The 19,352-nt window shown below is 44.7% G+C and overlaps 1 protein-coding gene across 1 annotated transcript; it reads right to left on the bottom strand.

Annotated features, from left to right (window-relative positions):
* Positions 1 to 286: 286 nt before the first annotated feature.
* On the bottom strand, positions 287 to 19,037 carry MTFR1L (mitochondrial fission regulator 1 like). The gene is given in 8 exon segments (XM_030325288.1): positions 287 to 1,703; positions 10,379 to 10,700; positions 11,906 to 12,117; positions 12,337 to 12,398; positions 12,400 to 12,447; positions 15,208 to 15,312; positions 15,824 to 15,967; positions 18,973 to 19,037. Coding segments are annotated over 7 exon segments (930 nt in total). The 5' UTR covers positions 15,848 to 15,967; positions 18,973 to 19,037; the 3' UTR covers positions 287 to 1,546.
* Between the last annotated feature and the right edge of the window lie 315 nt (positions 19,038 to 19,352).

The raw sequence follows: 19,352 nt of genomic DNA, 5'->3' as shown, positions 1-19,352 counted from the left end.
ATTCCTGACACCTTTTTGAGGTGATAAGGCAAATCTCCTGGGCCCAGATGTATGGGGTCAGAGAGGATAGAGAGATTTTAAAAAAAACCACCATCATTCTGCTTTCTACTTATTTTTGTGGGGATTTTACAGCATTTAAAGACTTCTACTGTGTTTAAACATCTCCCTTAAAATAGCCTGAGCTATATAACAATCTAGATGTGCTACCACTCTTCTACAAGGTATGAGGGAACTCCCTTTGTAAAACTACGAATCCAAATAAATGACTCTATAACTGACTCTGATGGTAATTAAAACATTACCGCTTTATTTCTGGAAAAGCAACTTTTTAATAATATATGCTCTGTCACTGCCAGGGTCTCACCTGAACACCTGTGGTCTAGCCGAGATGTTATCCACCAGGTGGCAGTTCCCATGTTGCAGGTAGGCTACCTTAAGAGGCTCAAAACAGCCCCTAGGGGCAGTGTGCAAGCTGTAAGATGGAACTACTTTAAGAGTTTGGGTAAAAATCCCTACAGAAGGGGACAAGAGGCTCCCTACAGAAGTGTTTTTTGTTTTTATATAGGCAGGACTTTATAAGAAAAGAGGGGAAGCCTCTTTTTACGAAACTTCACATACCTTAAAATTACAGGATCCTATACCCATGGGGGATGCAAGGGGTCACAACCCAGAGACAAAGAGCAGGTGCAGTAGCTCTCCATATCCTTCATTTAATGTCAGGTAGTGCTTCAACCCACACACACAGGATACATACCGTAGAGAAAGGGACCCGAGGGCGTCTGAGTCATGCATGGTGTGGTAGGTACAAACCTTGGCCCAACGCAAAGGAGCAGTCAAGGGCCTGGAAGAAGGATGGTACTCTTCTCTCCTCCCCATTTCTCTTTCCTACTAGGCTTAAACTAAAGTCCACGGAAGAGAAAGCATTTTCAATCAGTGGAACCCTTGAGGGCCCAGGGCCTGGGAGGGTAGATCTGGTTGTAGAGTATTACAAATATATTTAAGAAAAAAAGCACCCAGGCTTCCCAGCAGCAGCCCAAGTGTCAGCTGGTCCAGAGGTGTGACCCTCTATATCTAGGTGTTGGACTGGAAGGAGGAGAGGGGGGTTGCTGGGCACTGGTGTCCATTTATGATGGAGCAGCATAAGATTTTCCTTGCCCTGTCAACACATACAAATACAGCCCCCCTCCCCTCAGCCCTGCTCTGCTACAAGGAAGCCGCTGAGAGTGACAGCTGGGCACAAAGTGTCCGTGAGACCAGTTATGGGGTCCTAATGCAGTGAAGTAATAAGCCATTCACTTAGAACTGATTTTCACACAGAGGCAGGAAAAGCCAAACTTCTATCTCATCCTTTAGACTGAGACATTCCAACCTATGCATTTACCTGTAACAAGTGTCTCAGTGCAAAACATGCCTTAGCTTCTGCTAAGGTTCGAAGCAAAGGAAGCATAATCCAACTTTTCTTTCAGTCCAAGCTCTAGATTTCCGCAAGACCTTTGCAAAAAGATTTCTAACTGTGAGGCAGAAAGGTCTGTGGTGAGGAAGGCAGCTATTGAAGGAATTCCAGGAGCATGAGACTGAATTTGCAGAGCTGAGTTCTGTCAGTTTCCCTTCTACTAATATCTTCTTCCTTCAGGGCAAACTTCCTCCTTAGGACCTCAGAGATTAGGACGGCAGGGTCTTCCTCCTTTAGTAAACTCCGGCTCCTACAGACAAAATCATAACTTAGATTTATTAAGTACTTGCTCTGTCTCAGTGTTCTGTGTCTTTGAATACGTTATCTCATTCAGTCCTCACAACAATCGTACAAAGTTGGTGCTATTAAAATCCTTTTTTTCAGATGAGAAACTGAAGCACACACAGGATTATACAGTTTTGCCAGTCACTAGATACTCAGCTAGTAAGCAGCAAATCCGGAATCCAAAACCAAGCTAGCTGGTTTCTTAACTAGAATGCTTTACTATTTCCTGAAATGGCTATAGAATGTGGCAAAGTAAGGACTATCAACCTGGTAGAGCTGGTCTCTGATCGCTAAGCTTCTCCCACCTTTTGGTGTCTTTTCTTTGTAGCATTTCTGCAGGGAAGGGATTCTTGACTCTGGGCTATTCTTTTATTAACTCTACAGAAAAGGTGTGCTGAAGATTTCCTACTACCCTATCTGTTCATCAGGGGAGCTCTTAGATTTTTTTTTTAATTGGAAAGAACACTTAACAAGAGATTTATGCTCTTAACAAGTTTCTAAGCATATAATACATTGTCAACTATAGGTACAATCTTTTAAATTTATTCAGAGTGCACGCGCATGTGCATGTGAGCAGGGGAGAGGGGCGGGGGGGCGGGAGAGAGAATCTTAAGCAGGCTCCACAATCAGCACAGAGCTTGATGCAGGGTTTGATCCCATGACTCTGGGATCATGACCTGAACTGAAATCAAGAGTCAGAGGCTTAACTGACTGAGCCGCCCAGACACACCACAATCGTCTTTAATTAAAAAGGTTTTTTTTTTGTTTGTTTTGTTTTTTACCTTTTGACACCTTTCATCTAGTTCTCCTCCCATCTCCACTGCGTCTCTGGCAGGCACTAGTCTGTCTGTTGATCTAGAGGCTTGTTTTTTGTGTTTATTTTATTTATTTATTTATTTATTTATTTATTTATTTATTTATTTACGTTTATTTATTTTGAGACCGAGAGAGAGACAGAGCATGAACGGGGGAGGAGCAGAGAGAGAGGGAGACACAGAATCGGAAGCAGGCTCCAGGCTCTGAGCCATCAGCCCAGAGCCCGACGCGGGGCTCGAACTCACGGACCGTGAGATCGCGAGATTGTGACCTGAGCTGAAGTCAGACGCTTAACCGACTGAGCCACCCAGGCGCCCCTGTGTTTTATTTTTTAATTTAGACTCACATATAAGCTATCATACAGTATTTTTCTTTCTCAGTCTGGCTTGTTTCACTTAGCATAAATGACCTCAAGGCATCATATTGCTGGATATAGCAAGACTTCTTCTTTCTTAATGGCTGAATAATATTGCATTGTGTATCTGTACCACAATTTCTTTATCCACTCATCCATTGATGATAGGCCTGTTTCCCTATCTTGCTTTTGTAAATAATGTTGCAGTGAATATGGGGGTGCATACATCTTAAGTGTTTTTGTTTTCTGATAATACCAGAAGTAGAACTGCTGGATCATATGGTAGTTCTATTTAATTTTTTGACTAACCTCCATACTGTTTCTCATGGTGTATGCACCAGTTTACATTCCTACCCAGTCACAAGGGTTTCCTTTTCTCCACATCCTTGCCAACACTTATTTTTTATTTTTTGATAATGGCCATTCTAACAGGTGTGAGGTACATTGTGGTTTGATTTGCATTTCCCTGATGATTAGTGATGTTAAGCATCTATTCATGTGCCTATTGGTCATCTGTATGTCTTTGGAAACATGTCTATTGCAGTTCTCTGTCATTCATTCATTCATTCATTCAGTAAAGTAAGTAATCTCTACACCCAGCCTGGGGCTCGAAGTCACAACCCACCGACTGAGTCAGCCAGGCATCCCCTCTGCCTATTTTTTAATCAGACTGGGTTTTTGGTCTTTTTATTTGTTTTTTGCTATTAAGTTGTAGTTCTTCATATATTTTGGATATTAACCCTTATTGGATATATGATTTGCAAATATTTTCTCACATTCAATAGTCTGCCCTTTCATTTTGCTGATGGTTTCCTTTGTTGTGCAGAAGCTTTTTTGATACAGCCCCATTTGTTTATTTTTGCTTTTACTTTTGGTGTCCAGTTGAAAAGATCATTGCCATAACCTATGTCCTACGTCCACATGCCTGTGTTTTCTTCTAGGAGTTTTATGGTTTCAGGTCTTACATTCAAGTCTTTAATACATTTTGAGTTAAGTTTTGCATGTGGTGTTAAGACAGTGGTTGAGTTTCATTTGTTTGTATGTGGCTATCCAGTTTTCCCAGCACCATTTATGGAAGAGACTGTCTTTCCCCACTGTATGTTCCTGGATCCTTTGTTGTAAAGTGACCATATATGTGTGAGTTTATGGGCTCTGTTCTGCTCCATTGAACTGTTTTCTGTTTTTATGCCAATATCAAACTGTTTTATTTACTATAGCTTTGTAATAGAGCTTGAAATCAGGGAGTGTGATGCCTTCAGCTTCTTCTTTCTCAAGATTGCTTTGGCTATTTGGGGTCTTTGGGATTCCAAATCAAATTTTAGGATTCTTTGTTCTAGTTCTGTGCAGAATGCCATTGGAATTTTTATAGCAATTGCATTAATCTGTAGACTGCTTTGGGTAGTATGGATATCTTACCAATATTAATTCTCCGAATATATATTTATTTGTATCTTCTTTAATTTCTCCCAATATCTATTTATTTGGGTCTCCTTTAATTTCTTTCCTTGATATCTTGTAGTTTTCACCTCCTTGGTTAAAATTAATCCTTGGTATTCTATTCTTTTGATGCAGTTGTAAATGGGATTGTTTTTTTAAATTTCTCAGGTAGTCTGTTATTAATGTATAGAAATAACAGATTTTTACTTACTGATTTTGTATCCTGCAAATTACTGAATTCATTTCTTCTAACCATTTTGTTTTTGAGTCTTGAAGGTATTCTGTGTATTATCTGCAAATAGTGACAGTTCTACTTCTTCCTTTCCAGTTTGGATAGGTTTTCTTATTCTCACCTGATTGCTCTGGCTAGGACAAAGTGTGAGTGGGCATTTTTTCTTGTTCTGATCTTAGAGGAAAAGCTTTCAGCTTTTACTGTTCAGTGTGATGTTAGCTGTGGGCTTTTCATTTCTGGGACTTTATTTAAATGTTGAGGTATGATCCTTCTATACCTGCTTTGTTGAGAGTTTTTATCACAACTGGATGTTGAATTTTCTTGAGAGGTTTTTCTGCATCTTGTGAAATGAACATAGGACTTTTATCTTTGGTTTTCTTAATGTGGTTTATCACACTGATGTGCAGATATTAGACTATCCTTGAATCCCCTGAATAAATCCCACTTGATCATGGTGTATGATCCTTTTAAGGTATTGTTGAATTCAGTTAGCTAATATTTTGTTGAGGATTTTTGCATCTGTGTTCAGGAATATTGGCCTATAGTTGTATTTTCTTCTGGTGTCCTTGTTTTGGTGTAAGGATAATGCTGGCCTTGTAAAGTGAGTTTGAAAGAGTTCCTTCCTCTTCTGTTTTTTGGAAGAGTTTGAGAATTGATATTCTTCTTTGAATGTTTGGTAGAATTCTCCCAGTGAAGTCATCTGGTCTTAGATTTTTTTCATTGGGAGGTTTTTGATTACTGGTTTAATCTCTTTATTAGTAATCAATCTGTTCAGATTTTCTATTTCTTCATGATTCGGTCTTGGTAGATTGTATGTTTCTAGGAATTCACCCATTTCTTCTAGGTTGTCCATTGTTGGCACATAATTTTTCATAGTAGTCTCATCCTTTGTACATCTGTGGTATTAGTTGTAATCTCTTTTATTTCTGATATTGAGTCCTTTTCTTGGTGATTCTGGCTAGAGGTTTGTCAATTTTTTATCTTTTCAAAGGACAACCTCTTACTTTCATCTTTTCTATTGCTTTTTAGTCTTTCATTATTTCTGCTCTAATCTTTGTTATTTCCTTCCTTCTACTAACTTTGGGTTTCATTTATTCTTTTTCCTGGTTCCTTAAGGTATAAAGTTATTTGGGAATTTTGCTTCTTGATAGGCACTATTGCTGTGAACCTCCTTGTCAGAACTGCTTTTGTTACATCTCATAAATTTTGGTGTATTTCCATTCTGTTTGTGTCAAGGTATTTTTTTATTTCTCTTTGGTTTCTACTTTGATTCTCAAGTTGTTTCATAGATGTTGTTTAATCTTCACATATCTATGAATTTTCCAGTTTTCTTTGTGTAACTGATTTCTAGTTTATTTATTTATTTTTTAGCAAATAAGGTGGTTTATTAAAGCACAGACAGAACCCATGGGCAGAAAGAGCTGCCACTGATACCTAGTTTCTTATCACTGGAGCTGGAAAAGATGCTTGGTAGGATTTCAGTCCTCTTTGTTTTGTGGCCTACCATATGATCTATCCTGGAAAATGTTCCATGTACACTTGAGAGTGTACATTCTGTTGCTTTTAGATGGGATGTTCTGTATGTATCTGTAAAGTCTGTCCGGTCTAACATCACATAAGGCTGATGTTTTCTTATTTTCTGCCTGGATGATTTATCCATTGATGCAAGTTGGGTATTAAAGTCCCCTACTATTGTATGGCTGTCTCTCTTCATGTCTGTCAATATTTATTTATACATATAGATGCTCTTATATTGGGTTCATAAGTATTTACAAATATTATATCCTCTTGTTGGATTGACCCCTTTATCATTATATAACCCCTTTTGTTTCTTACTACAATCTTTGTTTTGAAGTCGATTTTTTTCTAAGTTACAGCTACCCCAGCTTTCCTTTGGTTTCCATTTGTATGGAGTATCTTTTTCTATCTCTTCACTTTCCATCTGTGTGTGTTCCTACATCTAAAAGAGTCTCTTGTAGGCAGCACTTAGGTTTTGTTTTTTAATCCATTTAGCCATAGCCTTTTTTTTTTTTTTTTCTTAAGATTTTAGTCCTTTTTGGGGCCCCTGGGTGGCTCAGTGAGTTAAGTGTCCAACTTCAGGGCATGATCTCATGGTATGTGTGTTCGAGCCTCACATTGGGCTCTTTGCTGTCAGCACAGAGCCCAATTCAGATCCTCTGTCTCCCTCTCTCTGCTTCTCCCCTCCTCTTTCTCTCTCTCCTAAGCATAAATAAACATTAAAAGTTTTTATTTATTCATTCAATCTCTACACCCAGCATGGGGCTCAACCTCATGACCCCAAGATCAAGAGTTGCATGCTCTCCCAACTAAGCTAGCCAGCTGCCCCATTTAGCCACTGTTTTTTGACTGGCATATTTAGTCTGTTTACAGTATTGGGTATAATTATTGGGGTGCTTAGGTGGCTTGGTTAAGCATCCGACCTCGGCTCAGGTCATGATCTCGTGGTTTGTGAGTTTGAGCCCCACATTGGGCTCTGTGCTAACAGCTTGGAGCCTGGATCCTGCTTCAGATTCTGTGCCTCCCTCTCTGGCCCTCCCCTGTTCACACTCTGTCTCTCTCAAGAATAAACATTAAAAAAAAAGTTATTGGTAAGTATGTACTTGCCATTTTATTGTTTTCTGGCTGTTTCTGTAGTTCTCTGTACCTTTCTGGTCTTGCTCTCTTCCTTTGTGGTCTGATGAAACTCTCTAGTGGTATGCTTATATTCCTTTTTATCTAGTGTATATTTATGTTTTGTTTTGTAGTTAAGATGAGCCTTAAGTAGAACTCCTATCCATAAGTCTATTTAATTTTTTTTTTCAACGTTTATTTATTTTTGGGACAGAGAGAGACAGAGCATGAACGGGGGAGGGGCAGAGAGAGAGGGAGACACAGAATCGGAAACAGCTCCAGGCTCCGAGCCATCAGCCCAGAGCCTGACGCGGGGCTCGAACCACGGACCGCGAGATTGTGACCTGGCTGAAGTCGGACGCTTAAACCGACTGCGCCACCCAGGGCGCCCCCATAAGTCTAATTTTAAATTGATAAAACAGTTGCCAACTTGTTTGATCGCATTCTAAAGCTCAACATTTTACTCCCCCTCCCCATTTTTGAGATCACATTTCACCATTTTTCTTGCATATCCTTAACTATTATAATCAGTTACGTTTTTACTTTTGTTTTTTTTAGGTCTTTGTTATTTTACTTTTGTGTTTTTAACCTTAACAAGTGATTAATCCACTATTTTTATTACATTTATCTCTCCAGTGAGATTTGCTCTTTTATATGTGTTCCTGTTTCTGATTAGTGCTTTTTTCAGCCTAAAGAGGTCATTTTAACATTTCTTTAAGGCCGATTTAGTGGTGATAAACTCCTTTAACTGTCTGGGAAATTAATTCTGAATGATAACTTTGCTTGTTTGGAATTTTTCTTTTAGCATTTTGAATACACTTTCATTCCCTCCTGGGCTGCAAAGTGTTGGAAAATGTACTGAGAGTCTTACAGGGGGGTTCCTTTTTACATAACAAGTTATTTTTTTCTTGCTGCTTTTAGGGTCTCTTTGAGTTCATCTTATTTGGAACTCTCCAGGCCTCCTGGATCTAGACGTCTGTTTCCTTTCCCACATTAAGGGGCATTTTCAGCCATTCTTTTTTCAATAAGATTTCTGTCTCTCTCCTTCTGGGAGCCCTACAATGAGAATGTTAATCCATTTGATGTTGCCCCTTTAAGTTCCTTAATCTATCTTCACTTTTTTTTTCCTCCTACTTACTGCTCTGATTGGAGATATTCTATTGCTTTGTGTTTGAGTTCACTTACCCTTTCTTCTGTTCCATCTAGTCTGCTGGTGAACCCCTCTCGTGTTTTCATTCAGTTCAGTTATTGTGTTCATCAGCTCCATGACTTGTATTTTTCATATATTTTCTATCTTTTTGTTGAAGTTCTGTGTTCATCCATTCTTCTCCCCATCTTCTTCCCAGTTTTACATCTTTATGACCATTTTGAACTTTTTATCGGGTAAGTATCCTACGTCTGTTATCACTGAGGTTTTGTTTAATGTTTATTTTTATATTGGAGAGAGAGGGGGCAGAAAGAGAGGGAGACGGAGGATCTGAAGCTGACTGTGCAGAGCCCAGTGCGGGGTTGAACTCACAAACTGTGAGATCATGACTTGAACCGACATCAGACACTTAACTGACTGAGCCACCCAAATGCCCCTTCCCTGAGGTTTTTACAAGAGATCTAGAATTCACAGTAAAGTATTCACATCATAAGGGAGCCATGGGAACAGAATCAACTCCAGATTGGGGTAGGTTTGAATACCTGATACATCATAAAAGAGTGTCCTAGATACCTAGAAAATAGGTGCTTTAAATTACACATGTCCTTATGAAGTCATTTTACTAGGTGTAAGGGTTAACTAACATCAATCTGTCACATTTCTGAATCTTTGCTGATGGGGCTACTTTCTCATTTTAGTTATCAATTCAGTTCTTTCTATTAAATAAGTGGGAGAAGGAGTTTGGATCTAATATGGTGAAGAGGCAAGTAACAGAAAGTTTGAGAGTCATTCTATAAAACATTGACCAGAAGAAAAAGGCATAGATCAGCTTAAAGGAAGCAGGAGCTGAATTTGGGAATGCAGGAGATCTAGGAACTGTAGGTATGACCAACCAGCCTAGGCCCCAAGAAGGGAGGTTAAAAATGACTTCCCTAAAGGATTGACTATCCAGGAAGCAATGAGGGAGTCAGTCAGCCTTTACAAGTAATTGGGGGCCAGACATACCAAGGTGAGTAACCTTCCCTTCAACAAGAACTCCAACTCAGGAGACAAACTTCATGTCCCAGCCCCCAAAAGAGCTTTTTTATCTGCATTTACAAATAGCTGCACACTCCAGCCTTTGGGGTCTGGATGTTGAACTTCAGTGTTTCAGTGCTCAGGAACCTGCATGTGAACAAGCTTCTCTGGTGCATCCCACGAAGGTAGCTCAGACTACACTTGGAGAAACACTGCAAGGTAGTGAGTCCCTCTGGCTGGAGCTCTAGGGCTTCCTCTGCGAGGTGAATTTCTCAAGGTAGGTATTTCCTAAACTCCTTCCCACCCCCACTTAAAATACCTAGGGCTCCATTCCTTGGAGGTTCTGCTTTAGCAAGTTTAAAGGTGTATTTTTAACAAATTCTGATGGGCAGCCAAGTTCATAAGTTTCAAATGGCTAATCCAGTTGGCTTGTATAAGAAGGGACCACTGTATATTTTTTAATGTTTATTTGAGAGAGACAGCGTGAGTGGGGAAAGGGCAGAGCGAAAATCCCAAGCAGGTTGTCAGCACAGAACCCAACATAGGGCTCTATCCCAACACTGTGAGATCATGAGCCGAAATCAAGAATTGGACACTTAACCAACTCAGCCACCCAGGTGCCCCAGGGGACATTTTGGAATTCTCCCATCTATCAAAAACCCAGTTTGAGATACTAAAATAATTATTATGCAACCCTATTTTGAAGGGTGGGGCATGGGGACACTTGTCACCAGCAAGAACTAAAGTGGTGAAGCCCCTCTGGGGGACAGAAGTTGGATTAGATAAATCTCTACCAATGATTGAGTTAGATCACCCAACCAAATGTAAAATGTTGCTCTTTCCTCAAACCAGAGCCCGGGGTGTTATTAAGCAAGCAAGCTAGTTTTGTGAATGGAGTAAATTATAGCCACTACTGAGGACTTACTATGTAAGTTTCTACTAGGCCACTAGCCAAAATGACTTAAACAGTAAATACATTACCAGAGCTCCGTATCAAATACTTACAGATCTTGGCTCTGTTTCATCCGGTGGAAGTCCTTAAGGATCCCCATCATATCTGCAAAGCTGCTGGCCTTGGACAGAGAAACACAGTCATCCTCTTCAGACGAGCTGCAGGTAGCCTTGTGTTCTGGTTTGCAACATTCAGGGCTGGCAGAACAAAGCAGGGGGACTGATGGAAGCTCAGGGACCTCTACCTCGGTCTCCTCGGTGATGTCACTAATGACAAAGGAAGTTGTAGAGTGGAATGAGGATCCAAAACAAGGTAAGGGAGAAGAGACATTTGAACTTCCTGGAGATAAGAAATCTGGCGTTAATGAAGCCGAAGCTGAAAGAGAAAACAATAGGCATGGATGGACATTGGGCTAGAACACGGCAGTAATATCTTCTCCCCACAAGCACTGCCTACCAACAACACTCATTTCCTGGGCTGACACCGTGACCTTCTGGGAGAGCCCGGGATAGTCCGTGTAAGCCAGTGGAGGATTCCTCCACTACCCTCCCCTCTCAGGATCTAAAGAAGATACAGAAGCACTGAGTTCTTCCAGTGTTCTGGGAGGGTGGAAGAATCCACCCGTAAAGGCTTAGGCACCTAAAATCTCCCTCCCATTCTGCAGTGGGCTATGGAGTGACAGCCCTATTTCGACCAAAGCAACAGTAACAGAACCAAAGTCAGAATTTGTCCTTTCTCTAACTGGGCTAGTGCTTCTGAGTGACTGGAAGAAGTAGCCAAAAGAGAATGGTGACAGTCCTCCTAGTTTCTCAAACCTTAAGGGAGAATTTCCAAAACAAAAAGATTTTTAAGTTTCATTTTTCATCAACTACTTCAGCTTGTCTCTTGGATGACAAAAATGTAGCCAACATATAAATGAAAAACTCAAGTATAATTCCTCTATATAACTGCCATATGATTTTCATGTGTTGTACCAACAGATGAAGTCATAGCTCCCAAACCTTAAGTTAACAAGGACCAGAAAAGTGAGGATGGAAGGAACAGGAGGATAAACCCTGGGCAACTGGGGTGAGATCCACATGTTGATGTTTCATGCACTAGGTCAAGACAGACTCCCGTCTATTTCCAGCGGTTCTGCCTTACAGACAGATGGAGGGATGGAGAGGTGGTCTCTGGTAGAACAAGGAAACGGAAGATAAGTGCTTAAAGGGGATAGCTCTCTCAATGGTGGGGAATGCTTATCTCTCATTAAAAATGAAAGCTGCTGGAGGGCTCACGGAATACGTGATGTTAAAGACACTTGGATGAGGGTATTGATTTTTGTGGCCAAGGGAGGGAATCTGCCTGAGGTCACAGGTAAAGTGAAGGTTTTGTTCCTAACCAAACCAGTCAGCCCCAAATGGCCAATGGAAACCATCCAAGGAGTACCAGAGGCTAGTCAGGCCTCAGAACAGCCCCAGAGTTTTGGGCCTATGTCCCCCTGAATCATGGACCATCATTTTCCTACCCTTATCCTGTACCAAGAGCCAGGGTAAAAGGAACAGCCTGCTATATTCTGGCCCTGACTCAGGGGCTCCTACCTGCATCGGCTGCCACTATCTTAGCAATCTGGCTGCGCAGGTGGCTCAACTCATCCTGCAGCTCTGTGGTGCGGCTTAGGGCTGGCAGGGCTGGCTTCTTCAAGGCCAGGAGCCTCTCCTCAGACCCACGCAGGTTGGGCACTGAGGCATTACGCTGCATGACAATCAGAGGGCTGGGCTTCCAGGTATGCCTCAGGGGCCGTGTGTCACTCCTGGACCAGGGAAAGACAAGTATGTCAGCAGAGACAGCCAGCCATTGCACCCCTTCTAAAGTTCCTTCACTCGTTGCTACAAGAGTAACACAGCCAGGTTCAGAGCCCACGGCTTTTGTTGCCCTCGGCCCCTCTTGAACACTCTCCCTGCTGCCTGCCACCTCATCTGGAAAGAAGCTCCCTCCCTATTCCCAGCAGACCAGCTACTGCCTCAGCTACCTGACCCGGGCATATGTCTCCTCTTCATCCGCAGCAATCCAGGCGATGTCAGCCAGAGTAGGGGACTGGGGGTACATCCCTCAGACACAGGTCAGAGATGTTGGGCAGGGTCTACAGGGAAGCAAAAGTCATCAAAAAACAATTACTGAAATCATGAGGAGACTATCAAAGACTGCAAAACATATGGGGGGGGGGGGCACCTAATTCAGTCCTGGGTACCAGGATGGCTTCCTGGAAACAATTTGAATAAAAGGTCAGAAGAAAGTTTGTGGGATTACAAACAGCTCAGCACAACTGGACAGAGCTACGGATGGAGGGTGATTTGCAAGAGGCTGGAAAGTGAATAAGAGCCACTGGAGGATTTTAAGTAAGAATCAGATTTTAAAAGATTACTCTGGTTGCTGTGTGGAATATGCATGAGAGAGTGAAGAGACCAGTTTTGAGTCTGTTCTATCTTCCAAGCAAAACATGGCAGCCTAGGGTAGGACTGGGATCTGGTTTTTTGTTTTAAATGTTTTATTTTTGAGAGACAGGGAGGCAGAGAACCCCAAGCAGGTTCCACACCGCCAGCACAGAGCCCAATGCGGGGCTTAAACTCATAAACCATGAGATCATGACCTGAGCAGAAACCAAGAGTCAGACACTAACTGAGCCACCCAGGCGCCCTGGGAACTGTTTTTACATATAAAGTTTTATTGGAAAAGTTCATACCCATTCATTTATGTATTGTCTGTGACATCTTTTAAGCTGCAACTGCAGAAGTGAGTAGTTGTAACAGTAGTTATGGCCCACACATTAAAATATTTACTATTTGGTCTTTTAAAGAAAACATTCGCTGCCCCTAGTTAGAGCAAAGGAGTCTTCAGTGGGACTGGCCAGAGTTGCCTTTTAACAGAAATGGCCACTAAGAGCATCTTGCTTTCTCTGGCTGGGAGAATACAGGTGCAAAGACAACAGTCTTGTTTGTTATCAACAGGAAGTTTCTCCTGGCTAGCCTCCTTATAACACCTCTGTAGCTAACTGGGATCTACACTGTTATAGCAACATTGTGTTAAGCAAACTTGATAATTTGAATATTTAGATTTAAATAACAAGAAATGATTATACCAAAAGAATAAGAGGATTCCTTAAAATATCCCCTCAACCCAGTGAACAACAATCAGGGAACAGACAAGGCTGAGTGACTCTGTTAAATGAAAAGTTAGGAGGATTCTGTCATGCTTTGAATACATCAAAGTGAAAAAACATGCACCTATGAAAGGATGGAACAGAACTACACCAAAACATTAATAGTTATTATATGATTACATGGAATTTATTTTCCTTTCTCCTTTTTTATTTTCCATAATATTTTGTATGGGTAATGGGTAAATTTAAAAAATAAATCAGCAAGATTCCCTTAAAGGAATTTACAACCAAATCCAGGAATAATTTCTCAAAAACCCATCTATACAGGAGTTAAATTCAGATGTTTCTGCTACAAATTGGCAGGTAGATCAGGAATTGATAGCTCCAGCTTTTAGATAGGGAACCTGGATCTCCCAGGAGTGATGTGATGCTCCAAGGTTACACAGGAAAGGACTTCCACTGACCCAGAAGTCACTGTTAAGATGGGCCACTTAGGGGAAGCCTCCATTTGTTTTCCTTTCCAGAGTGCTGCTCCACTATTGACAATTAAATGAATATATATAAAGTACTTAGCACAGTGCCCGGCACACAGTATGTGCTCAGTAAATGTTAGCTAGCATTACTCCTACTACTCATGCCATACTCCTGCTCTGTGGGAGCCTGTGCCCTTGATTGTCCCTGCCCAGCAGCATCTGGCCAAAGGACTGAAGAGGTTATAGCCAAGTGTGGGGGCAACATCCACCGAGTCCCTACATTCCCTAGCTGTGCTTCCCTTTGTTTCTGATGCTTCAGGCAGCTAGGACCACATCCTGCCCATACCCTTTAGGCAGTTCTGGATAACTGGCAATCTGGGTCACAGGACAGCCACTCATACCACACACTTCTAACTCCATTCTTGCCTCTAACACTATCCCTGACACCACTTCTGACTCCAAAATGAGCTACAGATTTCACAGCTCAGCATCTGATACAGAAACTCACCTCCTTCATTTCTGTTTCCACCTGGACCCATATCTTTTCAGAGAAATATTTGTCACATCTGTGTAGGCAGAATGTTTAAGTACTTGTGCCTCAGTTCCCCAAATGTATATACCTTAAGCACCTAGCCAGGAGCTGGTACTTAACCATTAGTTCTTAGAGGAGGGAGGTAGCTGGGTCTAAAGAATGCTACTTAGCTTTCCACTGCAGAAGCGGGGGGTGGGGGGGGGGTACATCTCAGAGATGGGCTAGGGAAGAATCTGCTGCAGAGTGGGTGCTAAAGGCCCCAGTGGCATCAAAGATTAGGGGCACCTGGGTGGTTCAGCTGGTTAAGCGTCCGACTTCAGCTCAGGTCATGATCTCATGGTCTGTGAGTTCGAACCCCGTGTCAGGCTCTGTGCTGTTAGTTCAGAGCCTGGAGCTTGCTTCAGATTCTGTCTCCCTCTCTCTCTGCGCCTCCCCCACTCACTCTCTGTCTCTATCAAAAAATGAATAAACGGTAAAAAATATATATATTTAAAAAATGCAAGATTATTCATTTATAAACAAATTGGAAGTCTGACAGTTGTGGTCATAGTTTCATGTGCAATCAGGAAGGCACAGTGACCAGTATCCATTGTATGTACTTAGTATTTCTTGACAAAATGAAAAAGTGATCAGGAAGGCAACCTGCCTTAGCAACACCAAGGAGTCTGGGGCACAGAAGTAGCACCATCCTGCCACAGTCTCTGAGCCTCTACTTACCTGCCCTTCCAGTACACTTACCTGGAAGGATGCCCGGGGACATGGCTTCAGGGGCAGGTTGGTCCCAATTCTTCTCACTACACTGCGAGCAGCTCCATGTGGCTTGTTTTGCCAGATTGGGATGGTCTAAAGCAGAGAGTGACAAGGAATCTCAGAGATGGGTCTAACTACTCTCCCATCCTACTCCCCTCTCCTTTAGCAGGGAGACTGAAGTCCCCAATCCCAGGGACACGGTGCAGTGTGGGGGTTAGTCAAGTCTCAATACGAGTTCGGGCAGGTTCCCCAGTTGCTAGTCTTCACCTTGGCCAGCCACTTAAGGGGATATTGCTGTTGCCAAGGCACTGCCAATGCTGGGAGGATCAGTGAAGGGGGGTGAGGAATTAGCTGGGTGTAGGGATCACGTAGGCTTCCCTCCCTTTCCTCTGCACCGAAAAGCAGAAACACGCTGGCTCCTCAACTGCCTCAAAGACGAGAGTTGGCTTTATCTGTGGGAGGGCGGGAGGTGGGCGTATGTGGAAGGGTCACCTCCAGGGGAAAGGAAAAATTAACTGGAGAGTCTCAGAATTTCCTACAGAACTTCAGCAGGCCCAGGGCTCACTCTTCCCCACCACAGCCCTGCCCTGGGAATGCCCCTTACCACATTGGCTTCCATTGCCGACATTTCAACCGGCTCCTGCACTTGAAGGACAAGGCAGCTGCGGGGCAGCTCTGGGGGCTCGGGGAGGCTGGAGGCGTGACTCCTTCATATCAGGCCATCCTAAGGAACACCAGATTTCTCTTCCTGTGAAACAATCCCCACAGTGGGTACTCGATGGCCAGCACACAAGTCCCACAAAAACCAGGTCCTGCAGAGCCATGACTTATACCAAGGTAGAAGTATACCTTATACTAAGGTATCAAGTCAGAAACCTTGGTATGCTCTGATGTTTCACAGGGTTTGAGAAAAACAGCCCAAGAGACTGCTTTCACCCAACAATGGCTCCAAATCCAGACTCTTAAAGGTTCTGTTCCGGACTCGTCGCATGAGCTTGGCTAACTCTGGGAGCTTTCCTGAGGCAATACAGTAAAACCTTGGTTTGCGAGCATACTTCGTTCTGGAAACATGCTTGTAACCCAAAGCACTTATATAGCAAAGCAAATTTCAAGAACCATTGGCTCAGTTGCGATCATGTGATGTTCGGTGTCACATATTACCAATATTACAAGACATCACTCATTTATCAAGTTAAAATTTATTAGAAATGATTGCTCGTCTTGCGGAACACTTGCAGAACAAGTTAATCGCAATTCAAGGTTTGACTGTACTGGTAAAGATGTAAATAGACCTCTTTTGGGGGGTGCCTGGGTGGCTCAGTCAGTTAAGCATCTCACTTGATTTCGGCTCAGGTCACGGTCTCACAGTTCAACAGTTCAAGCCCCACATTGGGCTCTGTGCTGATGGTGCCAGACAGGCCTGCTTGGGATTCTGTCTCCCTCTCTCTCTCTGCCCCTTCCTCACTCATTCTCTTCCTCTCTCAAACATTAAAAAAAAAAGGGGGGGGGGGATTCCTTTGGTAGTTACAAAGCCAAATTGTAGGTACCATCCAAACCCAGCAATCATTCTTAAAGAAGGGATGTAAAAGCCCAGCACGTGCCACCAAGCCTAGCACTGCTGGGTCCTGGCAAGGGGGAGATGTAAAACAGACAAATGGAGAATGAACAGCCAGCTCTTGCCAATCTGAATCTACTGAGCTACAGGGAAAAGATTCAAATGTTCATCCTGCTTAGCTATCTACAGGTCTTTTAGCCTCAGGCAGGCCATATAACCTTTCTGAAGGTTGGCTTTTCCAGATGTAAAGGGGACAAGAACAGCTGCCACCTAGATTATCTTAAGGATCAATGAGTGAAACAGGATTTTAAAGTACTTAATGAACTGTTAAAACAAGACACAGACGGATGGGGTCACAGCTGCTCCTGACGGTGAGCAGATGCAATCGATGGACTCATTCCCTTGTTCATCAGACACTAACAATACCCACTCTGTGCCAGGCCCTGTAGGGGCTTTGGAAGCAGTAAGACACACCCATGCTCTCACAGAACTCACAATCTGGAAGAGAAATGGGACCTGAATACATAATTCTAGCAAAGGCTGAATATCGCTGCTTAAGAAAGGTACAGTAAACAGGTGGCCAGGTGAATTCAGGCTCCTGGCCCCGCAACCTCATGGTGAGTTCAGAGGGGGTAGGAAGGGATGAAAAACAGCAACAAAAGCATAGGTCCGAGACAGGAAGTTGAGAGGGGCGTAAAGAGGAGCACAGAAGGTAAACGGGGTCGTGAGGGCTGGGAATGCACTCACTTTATGATACACACGGGGAAAGGAGGCTGAAGAGAGGAAAGGAACTGTCTAAGGTCACTCGGTGGGCACACCAGAAGAAAGCACTTCAAGTCTGGTCTAGATCCTGCTACTTTCTGCATGGGCTCAACTCCATACAGCTCAAGCCTTTATCAAAGTCCCGCTGTGCCAGGCTCTGGTGAATGTCAGTGCTGCCACAGGTTCCACGGAACAGTGGTTCCCTGTTGTTTCCCACTCTAGGCACTACAGCCACTTCCTCTCCAAACTTACTTCCAAAGACTCAGTTGGGCCTAACACAACAGCCAGAGAGATCTTTCTAGGACACATTCCTCCTATGTTTAGCCCACCCCCGGCTTGCTATAACCAACAGGATCACATCTACACAGAATGGCCTGCGGGGCCCTCCACAATCGGGCCCAACCTCACTAGACAAAACCCCAAGGCCTACAGTTGGGCCCTCGCGCACTTGACAGCCACCCCGCTTGCGTTCCCCTAACCCTCCAGCCACGCTGGCCGCCTCACAGCACTATTCCCTCCGCTGGAAACGCCAGCACCTTCTTCACCAAGCTCATCATTCTTCAGGGCTCAGATCACGCATCGCCTCCCCTTCCCTGACAGGTCCTTACTGCCCCCCCCCCCCCCCCCCCAGCACCCCACGTTTCCTTCGGAGTCCTTTCACAACAGTAATGAGGTCCCCGTGTAACGTGCTGTCTGCCGAAGGGCAGAACCTTCCCCAGGCACAGCACAGTGCCTGCCTCGTCCGCAGTGGGCACTTCGACGTTTGTTCGGGAACGAACAGGAACACGGGCTTGGCCTTCACCCCCTCCTCGTCCCAAGGGTCTTCGGCTAGACTTCCCCCGGTTCGCCGGCAACGCTGGTTGGTTCTCAGCACCTCCGCGCTCCCACGACCCCTCTCCGGGCCGCTGTCATTGCCTGTCCACACACGCTCTCCCGCAGGAGGCTCGGGGCTCTTCCAGAGCAGAGCCTGCTCTCGTCACCCCGGTACCGGGCGCCCCGCCGAGCTACAGTCCGCGTGGGCCCCAAGCGGCTGCGCTGGGGGAGCCGCTGCGGGGAGCTCGCTCGGGACACGCCTCCCCTCCCCCGCAACGTCCCGACCCCATGGGGCCAAGGTCGGCCAAGCTCTCGCTACCGGCCCTGGCGGCCCTCGGGTCCCAGAAGAAGCGAGGCGGCCGAAGTAGCCCGGCCGCCTAAGGAGCCTCTGCAATAGCTCAGCCATCGAAGACGGGCATTGAGTCCTCCCACTCCCAGCCAAGCTAGGCCGACAACATGGGCTCCCGCGAGAACTGGCGCGGGAGCAGGAGCCGCGGGCTCCTAGTGTCACAACGCCTGACACTAGGTTGCGTTGACAGTCGGGCCGGGAGGCCGCGCTCCCGTCTCCCGAGCAGCACTCGGTCCTAGTCTTACCTCAGACTCCAGCTCCGGGACTCACTCACCTTACGGCCCCTCCTACCACAACCGGCCGCGCAGCCTCAACCGCCCTCACTTCCGCCGATCCGCCCCCGGAAGTGATCCTCTGCGGCTGCGCACCGGGCCGCGACCTCGCGCGCCCTCATCAGGCGGACCCTACTCAGGGCGGGGCGAGTGCGCCTTCGGCAGGGGCGGGGCGGCGGGCGGCCTCAGGTGGGGACGCCGAAGGAGGGGACACGCCCATCCCCGAGACCACGCCTGCGCTGGCCCAGCCCCTGGGAAAAGTTGACTATGCTTGGACATCCCCGCGGCCTGATTGGTCGCATCCGCCGCTGGTGTCCGCCTTCTAGGTGCTCTCCCGGGGTAGTCCCGAGACGACCTCTAGCAGCGGATGTCCGACTAAGTG

Source organism: Lynx canadensis, chromosome C1 (genome assembly GCF_007474595.2).
Source record: "Lynx canadensis isolate LIC74 chromosome C1, mLynCan4.pri.v2, whole genome shotgun sequence".
NCBI classification, from domain to species: Eukaryota; Metazoa; Chordata; class Mammalia; order Carnivora; family Felidae; genus Lynx; species Lynx canadensis.
Note: the sequence above shows the minus strand (reverse complement) of the source record. Positions and strands in the feature narration are given on the sequence as shown.